The sequence below is a fragment of the Bactrocera tryoni genome, chromosome 5 (genome assembly GCF_016617805.1).
Source record: "Bactrocera tryoni isolate S06 chromosome 5, CSIRO_BtryS06_freeze2, whole genome shotgun sequence".
Classification (NCBI taxonomy): domain Eukaryota; kingdom Metazoa; phylum Arthropoda; class Insecta; order Diptera; family Tephritidae; genus Bactrocera; species Bactrocera tryoni.
In genome coordinates, this window is record NC_052503.1 from 59,613,640 (window position 1) to 59,633,876 (window position 20,237).

Below are 20,237 nucleotides of genomic sequence, written 5' to 3' on the forward strand. Positions count from 1 at the left end.
GGTAATTTTTGCGCCACCTGTTAGTTACGACGTGAAAACAGGAATACAACAAAGATCACATCTTGGACTGTTTAACATATTTATTAATGATATTGGATCCAACTTCAATTCAGATTACCTGCTCTGTGCTGATGATCTTAAAATTTTTTGAAAAATGATATAAGATCTCGGGCTGCGTTACGAGAACCTGCAGAGATTTTGCTGATCCTCGATCGCTGCTTAGTGCCTGTTACTTACTTGACCAACCTATACTAGAATATGGCTCGGTCACTTGGTCTCCATATACAGATACTCTGATAAATTTTATTGAAAAAGTACAAAAATCTCAATGCTTAAGGAAATTCAAAATAGTCTCTAGTCAATATTCTCAGATCTCGCCGTCAAATTGCTGATCTATCCTTCTTCTACAAAGTTGTGAATGGACTTAATGAGATCCACAGTGGTTTAAAGTTTATATCTACTAATTTAACGTTGAGATCCAAACGCCTGCCACCAAATCGTCCAAAAACTACGTCGTGAATGGACCGCACAATCACATTGCTAACCTAGTGAATTCACTACACAACGACCTTCACTTCTAAGGAGGTTCTTATTGTACCTTCTTGTCTGACACAAATGGCAATCTGCTCTCTTATCATTGAATTCACGACTGACTAACTAAGCTCATTACTCAAAAGCTTATTACTCAAATTTAATAAAATTTTTCTTTAATACCACTATAAGTATTATTTTTTTAAATAGATATTTATTTAAATAGATATTGCCCTTGCTATGAATTAGACGACGCTTCTCTCCGACTGATAGATAATATAGTAGCCTTTTAAGTTTTACATAAAGATTGTAAATAATGACAACGGTGAGATTTGGACTCAACACCTAGCGGGTGATAAAAACTCGTTCCACCCCTCGTGACACATTACAATTGTACATACATATGTATGTACATCAGTACGCTGATCCAAACACAAGTTGATTAATAATGCTTACGCTAACATAACGTTTAACGTTAATTTAATTCACCATCTAATTCAGAAGTGCGAAGCTCTCCGTTGAAAGCGCTAAAATTTCGACAAGAGAAATGTCGGTCTTACATTTTTTTCTATTTTTATACCTGCAAGAATATGTATTGAGTTTAAGGTGAGAAAAGAAATCAATATAAGTATGTTTTTAAAAACAAATTTTCAACAGCTCTGAGAAGGAAGTACATGCTTTGGTTTTAGCCCGAGGTGGCTCCAAAGGTATACTAAATAAAAATCTAAAAGAGCTTGAAGGAATCTCATTACTAGCACGTACAATAAATGTATTGAATAGCTCAAATTTATTTCAACATATTTGGGTATCGACGGATAGCGATTCTATAGTGGAGGAAGCTACTAAATGTAAGCTAAAAATGTTTAATACTAAATATTATATAATAACTGAAAATCACTTAATAAATAGTTAACTCCTTTTTTAATAATTTACGTTTATATAATAGTTGGTGCACTGGTGCACAAGAGAGACAAAATCTATGCACAAGATAATACTTCATCCTTGGAATCTGTTAAGGAATTTTTACAAAAGCACGATAACATCAATAGATTTGGATTATTCCAATGTACTTCCATATTTCTAAAAAATCAATATATAAAGGAAGCCTTAAATCGATTTATGACAAAGGATTGCGTTTTTGCCGTTACCAGGTACGTTTATGCACATATGACCATATATGTACATACATATATGGCATGCTATCCGAACTCAGCTGATTGTATAATTTAAATTATATATAGATCACATAAATTGCGTTGGCTAATCCGAGAAGACGAAGCTGTAGTTCCTTTAAATTTCAATCCAACACACAGACCTCGCCGTCAAGATTGGTCAGGAGAATTGATTGAAACAGGGATGTTTTACTTTTCCACAAGGCACTTGGTGGAGGTAGAACAGAAATTTCAAAATGACAAGTGAGTAAAATAATAATAGCAATAAAACCCAGGGACAAAAAATAAGAGTTATTGCATAATCTTTGACTATAAAATCATTATGAAGGAAGGGCCAGATATATGATGTAGTAATAGGAAATTTTTGATTTTTGTGAGTATACAACATTTTTTCAAGAACTTTGAAAATTTGATTTCTGTTTTTTTCTTCTTTTTTTTGGCTTTGCCATTTGAAATTACGATTATTTTGTAAGGAAAAAATATAAAATATCCTAGGATTCTTGTAACACTGAAATAAAATGTGAAGTCCTATCTCTCTACTAGAATTTTTGAACAATAGGGTACTGAATTTAGTTTAACATTTTTATCGCGAATCTTTAATGTAGATGAAGATGCTAAAATTGCATCTCGTCCTATGTGAAGAAGTATTACAAGAAGCTCAAACGACCATTAGGATGTCTATAGTGTGAAAATCTGTGGTTTCGTTGTGATTTTTGAAAGCTCAATTTTCGGCTTTATAGTAACTATATGGATGAAAGTTTTGAAAAATTTCGCTACAGTAAATATCTTTAAATTTACATACACATAAATATTACTCGGCCATATTTTGGCTCAAGAGTAGAAGTTAAAAAATATATTTACAAAGCTGTGTGAATGCTATAAGTACAAGGTGTCTTCTCCAGGTTACATTGATACCGATTCAACGTAGTTAGCAAATATCTATAAAGATAAATATTTCCCTGAAGTATCTTCGTGGTTTATAAAACTCAGTATTCATCAGCTGTTTGGAAATAAAATGTCGTTAGATTTAGAGTTAAAAAGGAATATGTACCTTAGTAAAAGCCTACCTTAATAAAAACGTACTAAGGTACTTAAAATTCTTTCTTAACTAAATATTTTTTATACGCACAGGTTCCATACGTTTGTTGTCCCTTTTTATTTTTTCTAGATCTTGGACGGATTTGTTTCGTGTAATTTTCTGCTATATATACCATGCTGTTATTAACTTATTAAAATTATTTACTTTATTATTAACACATGTTACTCTAACTCATTAACAGGTGTGGTGTAGTGGAAATCGATGCTGCTGAAGCAATGGAGATCGACACTTACACTGATCTTTTAGTTGCAGAATGTCTTATTCAAAACAAAACGAGTTGCAAAATTTCTTAACTAATACAAAAATGTTTTGAGCATTTTACACAAAATATGCAATGAATAAATAAAAAGACAAATCAGCTCATTTGAGTACTATAAAATATTTAAACATATTTTTTTATTAATATTATTATTTTTAATTTTATTTATAAGCTTAAAGTAATAGTGTATAATAAATAATTTCATTTTCATGTATCGTCATATATAGTATGTATGTATGTACGTATTGTATGCATTTATGTATGTATGTTTGTTATATAACTATTGGTATGGATATTTACATATTGTATGCAACATATATGGGATCAAGTTGATCAGCCAAAAAACCATCACGTAAATGCATTCGTTGTTTTTCGCCGCGACTATTGATGGGCACAACACCTGTGAAATGAAGGAAGATTAGATATTATTTCAGTTGATTTAATTGGGTAGAGCATATAAGAAAGAATTGAACCAAAATTATTTACTTGGGTTGCACCAAAACTATAGCATTCTACACATTTGGCATGGATGTGACAGTTGTATACCATAATCGTTTGATCTGAACAGTTTGTTCAGATATTTTATTTTTTTTTTCTGTTTCAGTTTGTATGGCTGCATATGAAAATACGTGTGAAAATTTTCAGACTGATATCTAAAACCCTGTGGTATTAGTTTGCGTGTAAACATATAAATAGACGGACTGACAAACTCAATATACCTTGAGGCCCCATTCTGTAACCCGATTCGAAAAAGAATTTACTCGAATTCGGATTTTTTATATTCCTATTTTCGAATAAAATATTCGTTAGCTTTTGAGTTATAGAAAGCAATTAAAAAAAAAATATAATAATAGAATAAATATAATTATAAGAAATATCCTGGAGACCCTGTTCAGGGTATTATGCAAATAGTTATAAAAAATTACCTGGATCGACCACTACGACAACGCCAACAATCAATTGGTGCTCTTCTAAGACCGTATTAGTAACTAACGGTACCAAGTCCAATGCCTCAGATTCATTGCCATCTAGCTCAACAACAACAACCAATAAATTGGTCCAGGTGAAAACAGCACTTTAAAAATTAGGTTTTTTAATAATGACATAAATACATACAAATCTAAAGTAATATATACAAACATACCACTCTGCGATTTTCTTATGACACCTCAACACTGAATTCTCTATATCAATGGGATGATAGTTCATGCCACGCAATGTAATGACCTCATCCAAAGCGCCCACCACGTAAACAGCATCGTGTAGCTCCTGATCATTCAGATTAGTTACTGAGCTGGGATCACCGCTGATGCTGGGTGCTTGTGGTCCCGTCGACATTGAAGAAAAATTCAAGTGTAACTGACTCATCGAATTGATCGATTCATTGTCGCTGTCGCGGCTGGCCACACTGGGTGTGGTTTCGTCTAAAATTGAAACGGCTTGCGAGCATTCGGTGCGTCGCAAGAAGCCCAAATAGCCAGTACGTGCGTAGACTTCGGTTGTTGCGCCGGTCACTAATTTAGCGTTGAAATGATCATTGTAGTCGGTTTCATCGCCATAAATTGTGAAGTAACCATTAGCGTTGTGTGGTGATTGTACCTGGAAATTATTCCAAAATATGTATTTATATTGAAAATTAAAACACTATTTCTTGTTTTTAATGCACTCACCCAAATCTCACCCAAGTGGGAGTCCCCACAGTGACCCTTCGTCTCCGGATTGGCTATGATCACTTTCACGCCAGGCAATAGTTTACCCGATTCGATGAGACACAACGAGTTTGGTGCACCGCGCTCCACTAGCGCTACACGATTATTGCGTAGCGCACGCAAATCCACATAGACCTGAGCGCTCTCCGCCGAGCTCGCGCCTTGTACACAAATTGCTGGATTGACACGACAACCGAAAGAGGTGGATACACAGCGCGTATTCAAACCGAGCGCTTGGAAGAGTTTACAAAATTGTTGTGTCAATTGTACCCGTGGACGCTCCTCAGCCACCACAACGCATGTGCGCACACAACGCAAGTCGACGTTACGTTGCTTGAGCATTGGTATGGAATTGCTAAGCGCTTTTGTGCATAACTCGATGACGCCATACGAACAGAAGGTGTCACGCACACGATAATGCGATAGTGTGGATAGCCAAAGACTGGGATTCGTTTCAACTTCGTAGGGTGCAATGAGTATCGAATGATGACCGCTATACACACCAATTAAGGTCCACATAGCGAAGCCTAGACCACAATATGGATCCAGGCAGAGGGCCACGTGACGAGAAGGATATAGTTCGCAGGCTAATTTCAAGCTTGCGCAAAGACTAGAAAGGGAACTAAAAGGAAAAGTAAATAACATTACTGTTTGTTTTTCACAAAAAAATAGATTTTATTTCAATATAAATTCTGATTACCGATGCGTGATGTTAACACCACTTAAGCGTCCACAAGTGGATACACTAAAATCCAAGTATGCCGTCGAGTCTAACGGTGCGTTAGCAATTGACATTAATTTCCGTTTTGGATTGTCGTCAATATCCAATATGGGTGGCCAGGTCTTCGGATCGATGGAGGCAGCTGCTTCGCGCGACTTCAGTAATTTTATTATCGGTTGTATAGACAGCACAATAACACTCTTCGACACATCAACAATCATGCGTACAGTTGGTAGGGTGGTTATAAGATTTTGTGGATGTGGTGGTCGAATAGTGATTGGAATAGCAGCCAAATAGAGACACCCATAGAAGGCGCACAATAAATCCAAGCCGGGTGGAAATATTAAAGCTTAATTTGGAGAAAGAATAAATGTGAGGTTAATTTGCTCTATAAATTTAACTATGTAAATATATCAAAATAAATATAAATATGGGGATATTTATTTCTAATAATAATACCTACTGATTTGAAACTACGGTGGGATCCTTTTGAAGTTGAGACACAAAAAGGAGTTTCAATAGAGGAATTTTTATTTATGTTGCGAACTTCAATGTGGTTAATGAAAAAAACTAACTATATACATACATATGTGTTTAGAATGGAAAGAATTATGGATATTCTTACTCGGTAAGATAGGTTATTAAAATGCATTGCAATTTCTTGAACACATTTGAGAAATCTTCAAGATTTTAAAATTGATTGGCCACTAATTAAAAAAGTTCAGTCTTACAAATAGTTGAATAAATGATAGCGGAGTATTTATAAAATTAGAAACAATTTTTTTGGAAAAGATTTCCAGAAATTAAAAAAAAAAATATTACAATTATCTTAGTTTAAACATTAGAAAACCAATATCAATTCAAAACAAGTATGGAAGGGCTAAGTTCGGGTGCAACCGAAAGTTTATACTCTTGCAACTTGCAAGAATTAAAAATTATAAGGTGTAAAACCAATCATATAGAGTAAAGTCAGCCGGATGTTCGAAAATCCTGATTTACTTATATAATATTATATAATTTATCTATTTTAGGCACAAAGATACACTGATATGAGTAAAACACGCTAGCTCATTTCATAGAAGGGAATATGGATAAATTTGCATACCTTAATATACTGAGAAATACAATGGAACCATATTCCTATGATATTATGCCTGTAAACTGGATCTTTATGCACGACAATGATCCCAAGCATACAGCAAATGTAGTAAAAAACTGGCTTGCGCAAGAAAAATTTCCACTTCTCGATTGGCCAGCGCAAAGTCCTGATCTAAACCCGATCGAGAACTTGTGGAATGATGTCAAAGAAAAAGTTGGGCAAAGAAAATTTAAAAATTGCGACGAGCTTTGGGCAGGAGTACACGAAGCGTGGAACTCTATTCCTTTGGACAGATGCCAAAGGTTATTAGAGAGCTTGCCACGCAGATGTGAAGCGGTGATAACGAATAACGGTTATTCCACTAAGTATTAATCAAGTTAGATATATCAGAGAAATTTCACGCCACGCGTTAATATTTATTTTTCCTTACTAATCTTTTAAAGTGCGCTAAATACTTGTCCAAGCCAATTTTCACTTAATAATGTAAACTGAACAAAACGTATTTTTATTATAGAAAACTAAGAAATTTTGGACTACTTTAGTTTTTAGTGAGGTAATAAATAGTTTTTTTACATTATAACGATTCTACTTTCTTTAAATATAACATTATTAAGTATCATATTTCACATTAAGAAAGTTCGCAAATCTCTGTCCATAGCTGTATACATTACTCATTATACTTATTAGAGAGCTTGACCACGCACACTTTTTGAAATTTTTTTGCCCACACGTGCCCCTGGCCACTGCGATCCTCTGTAAATCCAAATTACAGCTTTATATCTTAATTTAAGGCTTGGTTATGGCACTTTATAGGTATTCGGTTAATGGCGATTTGTGGGTGTGGCAGTGGACCGATTACGCCCATCTGTGAACTCGATTTTTTTTGTACTAGGGAATTTGTGTACCAAGTTTCATCGAGATTTCTCAATCTTTACTCAAGTTACAGCTTGAACGGACGGACGGACAGGCAGACAGTCAATCCGATTTCAACTTTTCTCGTCACCCTGATCATTTATATATTATATACTATATATAACCCTATATCTATCTCGATTAGTTTTACTTGATACGTACAACTGTTAGATGAACAAAACTATAATACTCAGTAGCAACTAGTTGCAAGAGTATAAAAAAATTGTTGAAATTATGTTAGCATGGTCCACACAAAAGGATGCAATATATTATGCTCTGTATTTTGATATTTTAGAAACAAATTAATGAACAAAATATAGTTAATAATTCTACTTCAAAACTTACCAACATGATCACCAGGTTCAATACGTCCTCGTTCTTGCAAAAGAGCTGCTATTTTCTCAGCTCTTTTATGCAATTCGGAGCATGTCAAAGTTTTCGCAATAGCACCTTTAAAAGAAATAAATACCTTTTTATACATATTACTATATCAAATCAAAATGGGTACCATGTAAATATGTAGCTAAATACTTTAAAATTTATTTAATATTTTATAATTTAAATCATCGAGAATATTTATACACCAAAAACACTTCCTAACCTTCCTAACCTATTAATTCAAAGGAATTTCAGAAGAATTTTATATACAATTGTGTTTGCAATAGAGCTCTTGGTGTTCGACTAATTCACTAACCGGATTAACTGGAAAGTTGCCAATTGTTAGGCATTAAGGTTTTCAAAAACATGTTTTGAATAAAAAAAGCATTATTATAAACATATATTATCTAAGTTAGGGTTACCTTTCGAATTCAATAACGTAAAAATGATATGATCCGGTGAGGTATTTGCACGCCAACGCAACACGCCAGTTATTAATTGATGCTGAAAGTAAAGTGTTTTAGTAAGCGAGCTTTTAATAAAACGATTTTTTTATTTCACACTTTTGAAGAGATTTACCTTACGTTCATTCTCCTCAGATAAGCCGATGTCCCGTCCTTGCGCGATGGCTAAACGGTTGCCCTGCACTAAATTTCCAACCATCACTGAGGCTGGCCCAACAGACGTGTCTGTAATACCACATCCAGATGAGCTTATTTTTGCAGTTGCAGTTTGTACACCTTTTTGATGTTAGTACATTTTTTTAATTGGATTTAAATTGTAACAATTTCATTCATTTCAACCAATTCGTTATATACATACATATATGCATGATAAATAAGTTACATAGTACCATTGCAGTATATCAGTATATTATTGAATCATTTTTTTTTACATAAACATATATTTTTTCATGTTAATCATAGCAATAGCAGTAGTGGTAGTGGTAATGGTAGTAGTAGTAGAAGTGTAGTTTGGTGGTTGGTTATGTTTTCAAGTGTGTACAATGTTGATTATGGTTGCATCAAAGTAATGGTTTCGAAAAGAGGCAGCATAATGAAGAAAAGAAAAATAATTACATTTTTTATAATAATAATAAAAGCGTTGTTAAGACGATTATGTTTTTCAACTTTTCTTTCTTTAACATACACAGTAAAATTATTGAAATCATTGAACTGATAAGAATATATGTATAGTAACATAGTAGGTGAACCCTTCGATTAATTGCGGCAACCAAGTCATAAAATAAATGACGCAAACAATTTAGAAGACACAAATATATAGAAAACTTTAGTGTAAGTATAACATACACATGTGCATTTATACACTCGTGGCCACGCAAAACTTACCACTCAAAATTGTCAAGTGTTGTACATATTTAACATTTTTTATTTAGAAATAAGTTAATGACATTTATCAAACCTATTAAAAATTAAAAACAAAACACATTTAGCTATAGAAAAATTATTTGAAAGTTAGTGAGCTTTACAAAATGAGCTCGAAATGTAAGAGACTGACATGCGATGAAAAAATAATATTTGTTCTTTTTTTAATTTAATTTCATTTACAATGTAATTTTACTTAATGTTTTATTTTCTTTTTTTATAATTGAAGTTTAGCCGCGGTAACAACACCCCGAGCAATAATAAAAAAATAAAATCGGGAGCTTTTGTATAAGCACAGAAAAGCTAGTTTGTGTTTTACTCATTAAACGTATAAATTAAATACTATAATTATAATTAGATAATATAATTTAGTTTATTTCTGCTTACTAAAAACTTAACAAAAAACTAAATTGAAAAAAATCCCGAACGAACCAAAAAGACCTAAAAAAATTTAAGAAAGTATACTGGTATGTTTTGAGTAGCCACGACTGTACATAATCAATGTATTGCTTGGTTATTTTGTAAGCCTATATTTAACATGTAAAGTTTGCAACAAAATTTAAATTTTCATAACGCACGAAAATTAGTTAAAATTTATTGAATTATAAAAGCAAGGTTTTGCAAAAAATATATTTAAGTTTCCCCAAATACTTTTTTGTTTCAAAGGAAACAAGGAAAATAAGGCAATTATATATTTGAAATGGAAAACATGTTTAAGAAATTAAAAAGTTTGAAAATTTTAAGGAATAATAAGAAAGTAAGTTCGTAAAAACGAAAACCCCGCGAAACGGGGATCTAGTGGAATTGACACTTCAACGCAAAATAAATCCGAAATAAATAAATACAAACAAAAAAGTTCAAAACAAAAATCGAATTCTAACAAGTAAGGAAGGGCTAAGTTCGGGTTCAACCGAACATTTCATATTCTTGCAACTTGCAAGAATTAAAGCCATGGAATTACCTTAAGATGTAAAACGTTAACCAGAGGATTGGAATCTAAGAAGTTTCATATGTATATACATATACTCTATATAACTCATACACTGGCCGACAAATTCGGCAGATTGTTAGAAAAACTAAATTCATTATATGTATTATGTCGGAGTCCGAGAAAGACGACGACATGGGTTCGGTCTCTTCGACTAAACAACTCAACACTAAATATGTAGTATATGGGAGTTGGGTAAGTATCGACCCGATATTAACCATTAACAATTATCGTTAAGGTATCAATCATACGGACCAAAGTCAGCAGGATGTTCGGAAATCCTGGTAATGGTTATAAAGGGGCTAGGTCAAGTTTTCGCACAAAGATACACTGTCATGATAAAAACACGCTCTCCTAATTTCATTGAGATAACTCAAACATTTGCTGATATATTAGGTATATGGGGGCTAGGAGAAGTATTGGCCGGATTCGACCAATTTTTGGCATACAAACATACAATTGTCAGAGAAGGATTATCCCTGAATTTTAATTATACATATATCTCATACATTGATCTATATTTGATGTCAAAAGTCAACTATAGATACTGGGATTCACATATTCGGTACCTACTATTATGAACAGTTTTGGTTGGATTTGGACAATTTTTGGTCAAAAGGTGCCCTACTTTAAGGGAATTATTACTGCACAATTGTATTCCGTTATATTAATACTTCTTGATTTGTGTTCTGGAAAGTAAAAGGATCAAATGTAATTTTAAATTTCGTTATATGAGCGTTTCACACTGTAATATAGGAATGTTAGAAAAATGATACGTATTAAATTTAGTCGAAATCGGTTGGTCGGGTCCCGAGATATGGGATTTCATCAAAAAGTGGGCGTGGTGTAGCTTTAGTGGTTTAGGAGATCTGTACATTGAACATATTAGAGGGCGTGCACGCACACTTTTTCAAAATATTTAACTCAGGTACCCATTGCTACTGCGACCCTCGGTACCAAATTACAGCTTTGTATTTTAATTTAGTGTTTAGTTATGGCACTTTATATGTTTTCGGTTGATGGCGATTTGTGGGCGTGGCAGTGATCCGATTACGCCCATCTACGAACTCGAATTTTTTTTTGAACAAAGGAACCTGCACACCAAGTTTCATCAAGATATCTCAAGTTTTACTCCAATTACAGTTTGCACGGACGGACGGACAGACAGACCCGTATTTCAACTTTTCTCGTCATCCTGATCATTTATATATAGTATGTACATATATTAATCTCCATGAGTTTTAGGTGATACGTACAACCGTTAGCTGAACAAAATTATAATACTCTGTAGTAACTGGTTGCAAGAGTATAAAAATATAAAGTATAGGACTTTCGGAAATTATAAAAAATATTATGTATGTAAATTTAAATATTCTATATTTAAATACGGTTTCAAAAGTATTTTCTACTGCTGAAATTTTCAAAATGATCTAAATTCATTTCAAGGAATGTAACACCCTTAGTTTTTGTCGTTGAAAACAATTTTCCAAGAAGGCTTTCGTTTGCTTAATTTTTTATTTAAAAAAGTAGGCATAAGGTCTCAAATTAACATATAAATAATGAAAATATCTTTTTATTACTACATCGACATACAAAAAAATTATATATATATATTATATACACATACAGAAGTTGAAAATAATGTATTACGTGTAACTTTCACCACAGTTGATATGTTTGTATATATTTGTGTATGTTTGTGACTTTGTTTAGTTGCATATTACTTGTGCCAAAATAAAAAAAATTACTTGATTTTCATCGTCCAGTTTATATTATATAGTAGTCCGATATCGGCGGTTCCGACAAATGGGGAGGACAGTCAGACGGACATGGCTAAATCTAAATCGACTCAGCTGTCACGCTGAACATTTAGTATACATATAATACTGTGATCAAAATAAATGTTTAATTTATAACTTCGCGGGTTTTTCGAATCGGTAAATTTTTTTTCTGTAAGTTAGTAGTACTCTTAGTGGCATCAATGCTAAATTTCACGTCAAAATATTCATTAGTATTTGAGATACGAGTCGTTTGGTGAGGATCTAAAAGTGAATTCTTCGATTCTTACTATATCTGAATTTATTGAACAAAGTAGTGCGATAATGCACCTGTTGTTATTCGTGATCATTTCGCCATATTTCCATATTTTCAACTAATATCGTGCCGCAAGCACCGCATTCGCCTGATTTACCTTCGTGTAACTTTTGCCTATTCAGCAAATTCACATGACCACTCTGAGGACACCGTTTTGACTCAATTGAGGATATAAAAGTTGAATCGAAGAAGGCTCTGATGGCCACCACGACGGAGAATTTTTCCAAGTGCTATGATGACTGGAAAATTCGTTGGCATAAGTGCATTGCAGCGGGAAGGGATTACTTTGAAGGAAATGAAATGGACAAAATTCATTCTGAGTATTACAAGCTTTGTGACAAACTTAATATACCCTGATCAAAGTATATTATAATAATTAACAGTTTCTTAGAAATTCCAAAACATAAAAGTACTTCGCAGTTTTTGCTACTTTTCTGGCAGATCAACAACTATAAAGACTTATCAAAGACCAATATGAACAAATTACTATAATGTTTTGTGCACAAATCAGTTTTTGGCAAATGATTTAGTATGTGAAACATTTTGTTTGTGTAAGTGTAAGTTTGCAATTTACTTTTTGAATTGTACTGATTTCCTATAAAAAAGAGGTTTTGTGCTCGCACCAGCAAAAACTCACCTTGATGTATTTCACGCGGTTTTGGTAGATTAGTAACACATGTGTGTGGACACATTAGCACATTAGCTGGATGCAATGAACCCTCTAGGAAGCGACGACGCGCCTCGCATAAATGAATGCCGCCCAATGGAGTTTTCGGCAAATGATTTGGTGGCACGAGCGCTAAACAATATATGCCCACTTGATGTATGGAATCGACAGCTTGTAAAACACGTGACATCCACTGGAAACTTTCCTCTTCGGAACAATCTGGACGCTGTTCGGCGATAACACAAACACGTTCATCTCTCAACACTTTAATACTGAAAACGGCAATGCGACCGCGATATATGAAACGCATAGGTTCCACAGCTAATACTGTAGCGATAATATCGTCTGCATTATGCTTTCGTCCCGTTACAGTCATTAAACCGTCGCGTGAACCGCACACGAACACCAAACCGCCCGGTCCGAGGAAACCTAGTAGACCCGAACGCACATAATAGTCATCTGTGATCGGTTTAAATGCTGATTCATCTTTTGTTGTATCCGGGTCATCGAGTAATGGCTGCACTTTGAATGTTGTGTTGGTTAGACCATCTAAACCGAAATAGGCGATACCCGTGGAACCACTGGTAACACAAATTTCACCAACTTGATCGGTTTTACATAACACTGGTAGTCCTTCCGAACGCACGACCACCATTTGTGCAGCGGGCATAACTTGGCCGCAATCTTGCAGTGTCAGCGACGTTAGTGAGTCTTCACTATCCACACGCACCACACCGTGCGATAAAGCTGCCATTGATAATACACCACGTCCAGTTGCTGATTGACTAAAACCGGTCGAAGAGCGTCCAGGACGACGCAGAGATACTGTGAATACTTCTGAACTACTGGCACATGGACAAATCGCATCCGAACGCAAACCTTTCGACTGGAACACATTTAAGAATTGATCACATGACGAAAGCGACCATGGATTAGCGCCATCAGCAACAAGCAGCATACGCAGCGATGACAAAGATATGTCTTTATGGTCTTTTGTAGCTAATAGACCCCAATGCAAGTCACGACTCTTCACCAAACAACAGGAAGCGCGATGTTTCGTGATAAGTTGCATCCATGATGAGGGGCGCAATTTCATCAAAGCATAAGGTATGAATAGAACATGCATCCCATTCAACACTGAGGTGAGTACAGCGTGCCATAAACCAACTTCGCGCTTAAAATCCAACACACAAACTATGGTTTCACCTTCGGTGTAATGGCAAGCCATGGTGAGCGCGCGACAATGGTTCATCATAGCCAAGCGTGTAACTGTGACACCTTAAAGTAAAATAAATATTTTACCGCTTTATATTTCACGTTTGCATTCGGTGGACGCGATATATACACTATAATAACAATTTATCTCTCAACTATTTGTATTTATACATACCCATTACACTGCCCTCTTTATCGGTTGTATACTCAATGTATGCTGTGGCCGAGTCCTCAATACGTATGTTTCCAACATTGAAGTCTTTTGGTGGCTTTGGCAGATGTTCAGTTACAAACCACTGTAGGCGTGGCCAGCCCTTCAACTTCGCTATCTCACCGGTGGCGGATTTTGGCAAACCTTTCAGGCACGCCTCAGAAGTTAACGCCACCGTAATGCCACATGAACTAAGCAGAAAACCGACCTGTTGTGGCGGTGTATCAGAACTGGAGAGCGGCAACTCGATTGGCAATGGTACAAGACCGCGAAACATGCAGCCATACCAAGCAGTAATGAAACTGTAAATTTGAAAATATTACAACAAAATTTCCTAAAATTATAATAGTTTGTTAACCTCAATGGGTCGTTGTTTGGGTAAACCAAAGCTACGCGATCGCCGGGCTTAAGGGTAATCTGTTCTGGCCCCTTACTGAAGATTTTCGTTGATAATGCATATGCAATTTTTTGTGCGCGTGACAATAATTTTCCATATGTTAAAGTAGTGGTGATTTTTCCATTCGGATCTAGTACCGTCGCCATTGGCGATTTAAATGAGTTTGCGCCATAACGCTGTAGTGCCGCCTCTAACGAACGTGGCAGCCCCGCGGCGACGGCCAATTGTTCACCTTGTACAGCGGTCATAATGCTACCTTCGGGTTTCGGCGCATTTGGATCTTTGGGATTAGCGGCGATTTCGAGTTCGATATCGTTGTCTTCGTAAAATTCGGGTAATGGTCGTCGCTTAGGACGTTTTAGTGTATTGAGCAGTTGCTGAATTTTGGCTGATACTTTCCAACGGCCATTCGTATCCGATTCGCCAAGATCGGTTTGTGAGACATTCACATAGCGCGTCACACGATCTGCGGCATGGCGAGTATTATTGAATTGTGTAATATCTGGTGCAGCATCTGTAATAACAAAAGTTAATTGTTTGAGCCAAAAATAAAATTATCATATTTATAGTAAAATATTTAAAATTACATGGCTTGTGCTTATCTTTGCTATCACTGAAATCAGTATTTTCCTTCATATAAGCTTTTGGTGGCGACTCCGTGCTGGTTGTATCTAAAGTTGGCTGTGTAAATGATAACAAAATTATTTTAGGTTTTCAAAATATTAATTCATTTACCAATGGTGGCAAATTCTGTGGTGGTCGCCGTTCGGGGTATTTCTGCTTATTTTGTGCGCCAGCCATTGATGAGTCTCGAATGGGTGGTTTTATAATTGGCTCCATAATATTGCTAACGTGATCACGCGGATAATTGTACTCCTTGTCGGGAGAAATTGTTTCCTCAGGAATGGATTCTTCATCAGTTGACGAATCTAAATATCATGCATTAAATTAAATGTAAGTTTTGTAAATTTTTATAGTTATATTGTCCCGAGAAAAATGCACCCGCTCACCAATGTCATCATTATTGCGGTCCGGACTTCGATTGAGCACAGAACTTCTCTTCGATGGCATTGGCAGACTAGGCTTTGGTCGTGTTTTCAGTGCTGCAAGAGCTTGTTGCACAGCCTCGTGTCGCACTTCTAAAAGTACGTTTTCGACAAGTATAACAGCTTTGTTTTTGCCTCAATAAAATAGATTAATGTTAACTTACCGGAATGATAACGTTTCTCATTGTGTGTAATCTTTCGCTGTGTACGTCGTTGCCTACTATGTAGATGGCTTGACTCGGATCTCTCTATGTGGCCACTACCAATGCCTCCACCTCCACTACTGCCCATCGAATGATGGCTGCCTTCTGACTTTTTAGACGCATTGGAATGTCTTTGATGAGATGATGGTAGAGAGGGAACTTCAGTTACATAACTGTATCCCTCACTTGATACTAAGGCTCCATCTTTCACAGTCTTTTGATTTTGCGATTGCGGCGTTTTAATATTATAGTAAGGAGGCATGGGTTTGTCACACTTATCCACATCTTTCAAGACCTCATTTCCTGTTTTATGAAACAAACGAAAAGCAAAAAGTAGCAAAAGATTTTTTAGTGTGTTAATAATTTGTTTTATAATAAATATATTTTTTAATGTGTTTATATAAACAATTTAATATTTACATATTTAATTCTGTCTAGCATATTGCTTATGTTGATGTTCTCTTTTTTGAAATTATACGTACATACATATGTGTACATAGGTATACATAAAAGAATTTATAAATCATTAGCTTTTTTGTGGGGTTTTGAATCAAATAATGACAAACTTATTATATTTATTTATTCGCATTATATATTTAGAGTAAAAATAATAACAATAAAATGCGATAATATTGTTTCCTCGAAAAGAAATATTTTTAAATTACATTTATTTCTTAATAGCCGTTCTAAGCAATTTATATATATTAAAATACGACGACATTTATCGGTCAATTTTTATGGTAGCTATGTGCTATAGCTGTCTTAAGGTCTTGGATGATAATTTGAGCCAAAATAAAGGATTTTTCTATATCTATCTAGGCATGATTTTGATCGTTCTTTTTCATGATAGCTATACGCTAAAGCGGTTCGGACAAATGATAAGCATTTTGGGAGAGAAAACGAGGTGTGCAAAGTTTCAGATCTCATCATATATTCATATCTCATATGGAAATATTATATAGGGTATAGTCTTCTGTGTGTTGCAAACATAATGCCAATTTTAATATATCTTAAATAAATATTTATGTATATAAATATTATGTATGACATAGCTACTATATGTATTTATTTATGGCCACAATATATTAAACACAAAAACAACAAAAATCAGCTGATTGTGCGGAAATTTTGTTTCCTATCAAAACAAAATCTTTCAATTATGTTTTTTTTTCCTGATTTTCTCTTTAATCATTAGTAAAAAAAATAGTCATAGTCAGTGAGTTCTCAATATGCTATGTAAAAGTGACTCATGAAACAAGAAAAAAAAAGAACAAAGAAAAAAAAAACAAATATCTTCCATTCAGATAATTTAATATTTTAAGCTATCATTATTAATTTGTGAGAAAAAGAGTCACCTTCATTTGTTGGTATTAAAAACGGTTGCAGCAACTTTGCTCGCTTCTTTTCATATCCCTTTTGTGTTATGTCGCCTGAAAAAGAGTAAGCATTTATAAATCAACGCAAATAAAAAGTTACAAATTATATGCACGTACAGGCATATGTGCCTTTATTTACATATGTAGTTAAAACGAATGCTAAGACGCCGGTTCTAATGACGAAGCATAAAAAAAATTAATAAATTGGCTTATTTAATCTCGTATATGCATATACATATATATACATGAACAAGTACTAGATTACAAAAACATATAGGTATGTATTAAAACCGATATGTATACATAATAGGAGACTTGATTAACATGGTACGCCTATTACATCCAGTAGACAAAAGTTCACTCGAATGCAACTTCTGTTAGGGCATATACGTGCAGGATTATAAGTAATATAGAATTTTATACGAAGGAAATAATATAATCAACAAACCTTCAGATAATTCCAAATCTAACTCAGCCAACTTTTCTCGTACATCAGCAGGAAGCGCTGCAAAATTTTCTAACAAGTTCGCAGACATTTCTGCAATATTTATTACTCCTTTTTTGTGCCGTTTTTTCTTAGATTTGTCGTATCTCACCCTTAAGAATACAGGACGTAGTCCCGTATACTAAATGTTCCTATCGTATATTAATCACTTGATAGCGATTCCACTGAGAAAACCACTTCGGACATAATCACAATGAATTGTACGTTAACTGACCTGAAAACTATTGATCACAAATATTATTTAATTTTTTTCACTGCCAAACAGATACAATACACAAGCTCTGTAAAACTCTTGTCAGTTTTAAATCCTAGGTACATAAAATATCATTCATATCCACACAAATACTCGTAGACGGAGCAATTGGACATTAGTTGGTTTGCCCAACCCCGATGATTCAACTTGGACACAGAAAACACATTCAGTAATTATTCAAAACCATTTACTGTTAGTCTCTTATTCACATAACTCTTTATGGATAAATGTTCCACTTTCATTTATTACTTTGTAACAACGAACCAAATTCAATTTTATATGAAAGAAATTAATCGAAGTAGTACGAACTTCGACTTTTTGACACAAAACAAATGACATTGTTGCCAATAAACTGATATTTAAAACCCCGAAACATATACAGGGTTGTTAAAACAATTTTTATCGTAAAAATATGAATCAATCAATAGTGACATATTAAAATAAGAAAATCTTAATTGTCATTTGTAACTGCAGAGCAATATCGTAGTGTAATCGGTTTTTCGATAAATCGTAACTTGCAACTCATTCTTGAGTTCGATCACTGGATTGTTAACCAAAAGTCCTAGTTTAATGGCTATACACTTATTTTCTCAAACAACTTAACACTTATTACTCGTTATTAAGTACAGTGAAATTCCCTATTACGGACGGTAGCCGTCCGGCTCCCACTAGTGGACAAATTTCATGAGCACAACGTTTTCATTATTATTTCACACAAAAGTAATTCATCCAAGGATAACCGGACATAAGTAAGTACGTTCCATTAACCGGACACGGACACTATTTTGGTAATATTTCCTTACCAAAATTATCCCTAATAAATTTACAAGATTTCAAAAATGTATAACGAAAACAGGCATTTGTTTTGACAGTTGTTATTATGTAAATAAATAGAAATGAACAAAAAGTTATATATTGTTTTTGCAGTATATAGTATCATGTGAATTAAATTTATAAAAACGAATTATTGAATTTATTTTATTTAAATACTTAAAGTTTGCCGCGGATGCATTAGAAAGACGAAAGACGCCGCGCCAACATACATTCCGATTATTCACCGATTCTGTGCCCTACGTTCATTCCAGTCGTCAGCGCTACGTCAAGTCATCGATCCACCAGCAACCACCCGGCTACATTCTTACCTGGCTGAATCCGAACACCGTCCTTTCGATTCGTCTCGGTCATTTATTTATATTAAACTTTATATATTTTATGAATCAATTAAATAAATTACATTTGTATTTTTTTGTTAATAAAATGGTTGTGAGTAAATTATTGAAAAAATCAACTAGTGTGTAAACACTTAAATATGGTTCTTCGAGCCTAAAAGAAAGGCACTATTGGATTTTAAATAAATCTAAAATCTAAGAAAGAAAAAAAAAGAAAAAAAAGTGTGGTGGCAAAAACCGCGGTAATACAAAAAACATGCATACTCACATACGTACAGTTGTGTTCATGAAAATAGTAGTGTAAGAGCATCTTATATTTTGTTCAAATATCATTGAACATGCTTACTTATCAGCAAAGCCGAAATTCTACTAAATATACATACATAAATATCTGTTTATATATTAATATACATATGTATATACACACACATATATTTAGTTATTTAAGATAGTTTTAAAATTTGTATATAAGCAATGAAAACATCAAAATAAAATTAGAATGAATATATGTATTTTCCCTCGATATAAGACTTCTCATTTCCCCCCACCAGTGGTAAGGAATGACAAATTCTTTTTTGAGGTCAATGTTTGATGATAGACACAAATCAAACATATTTAAAGATCTTTCCTAACATTATCTAACTTGCCAAGCCAACAAGAGTGATTATTTTGGTAGTATAGACATTTTAAATTATAGTAGGAATGTAAAAATTCTGTAACATTTGCTTCCACTGCCTTTTCGATGACGCATTTTTTTTTGTTTTTTTTTTTTTTTTAAATTTTCAAAAAAAGCAAGTTGTTCATTAAAATAGTAGTGCTTGTCGTTAGGGGACAATAAATTAAAAAAT

The 20,237-nt window shown here is 34.1% G+C and overlaps 2 protein-coding genes across 7 annotated transcripts; one reads left to right on the top strand and one right to left on the bottom strand.

Annotated features, from left to right (window-relative positions):
- The first annotated feature begins 947 nt into the window (after nucleotides 1-947).
- On the top strand, nucleotides 948-3,165 carry LOC120778644 (N-acylneuraminate cytidylyltransferase). The gene is made up of 5 exons (XM_040110549.1): nucleotides 948-1,137; nucleotides 1,189-1,379; nucleotides 1,478-1,682; nucleotides 1,773-1,946; nucleotides 2,984-3,165. Exons 1-5 carry the CDS (start codon nucleotides 1,079-1,081, stop codon nucleotides 3,093-3,095), a joined length of 741 nt encoding a protein of 246 aa, XP_039966483.1. The 5' UTR covers nucleotides 948-1,078; the 3' UTR covers nucleotides 3,096-3,165.
- Nucleotides 3,166-3,275: 110 nt separating this feature from the next.
- Nucleotides 3,276-18,482, bottom strand: LOC120776512 (disco-interacting protein 2). 6 transcript variants are annotated; one of them, XM_040107223.1, is made up of 18 exons: nucleotides 18,412-18,482; nucleotides 17,911-18,188; nucleotides 17,442-17,516; nucleotides 16,048-16,389; nucleotides 15,848-15,976; nucleotides 15,573-15,766; nucleotides 15,425-15,518; nucleotides 14,799-15,351; nucleotides 14,405-14,742; nucleotides 12,985-14,292; nucleotides 8,460-8,620; nucleotides 8,303-8,384; nucleotides 7,848-7,952; nucleotides 5,471-5,840; nucleotides 4,732-5,392; nucleotides 4,206-4,660; nucleotides 3,988-4,136; nucleotides 3,276-3,461 (listed from the first exon to the last, which is right to left on the bottom strand). In XM_040107223.1, the coding sequence occupies exons 2-18, from the start codon at nucleotides 17,996-17,998 to the stop codon at nucleotides 3,358-3,360; spliced, it is 5,208 nt and encodes a 1,735-aa protein (XP_039963157.1). In that variant the 5' UTR covers nucleotides 17,999-18,188; nucleotides 18,412-18,482; the 3' UTR covers nucleotides 3,276-3,357. The 6 variants fall into 6 exon arrangements, with proteins under 6 accessions (XP_039963157.1, XP_039963156.1, XP_039963155.1 ...); XM_040107222.1 differs by having other exon boundaries at nucleotides 17,911-18,181; nucleotides 18,242-18,475; XM_040107221.1 differs by having other exon boundaries at nucleotides 18,242-18,475.
- Between the last annotated feature and the right edge of the window lie 1,755 nt (nucleotides 18,483-20,237).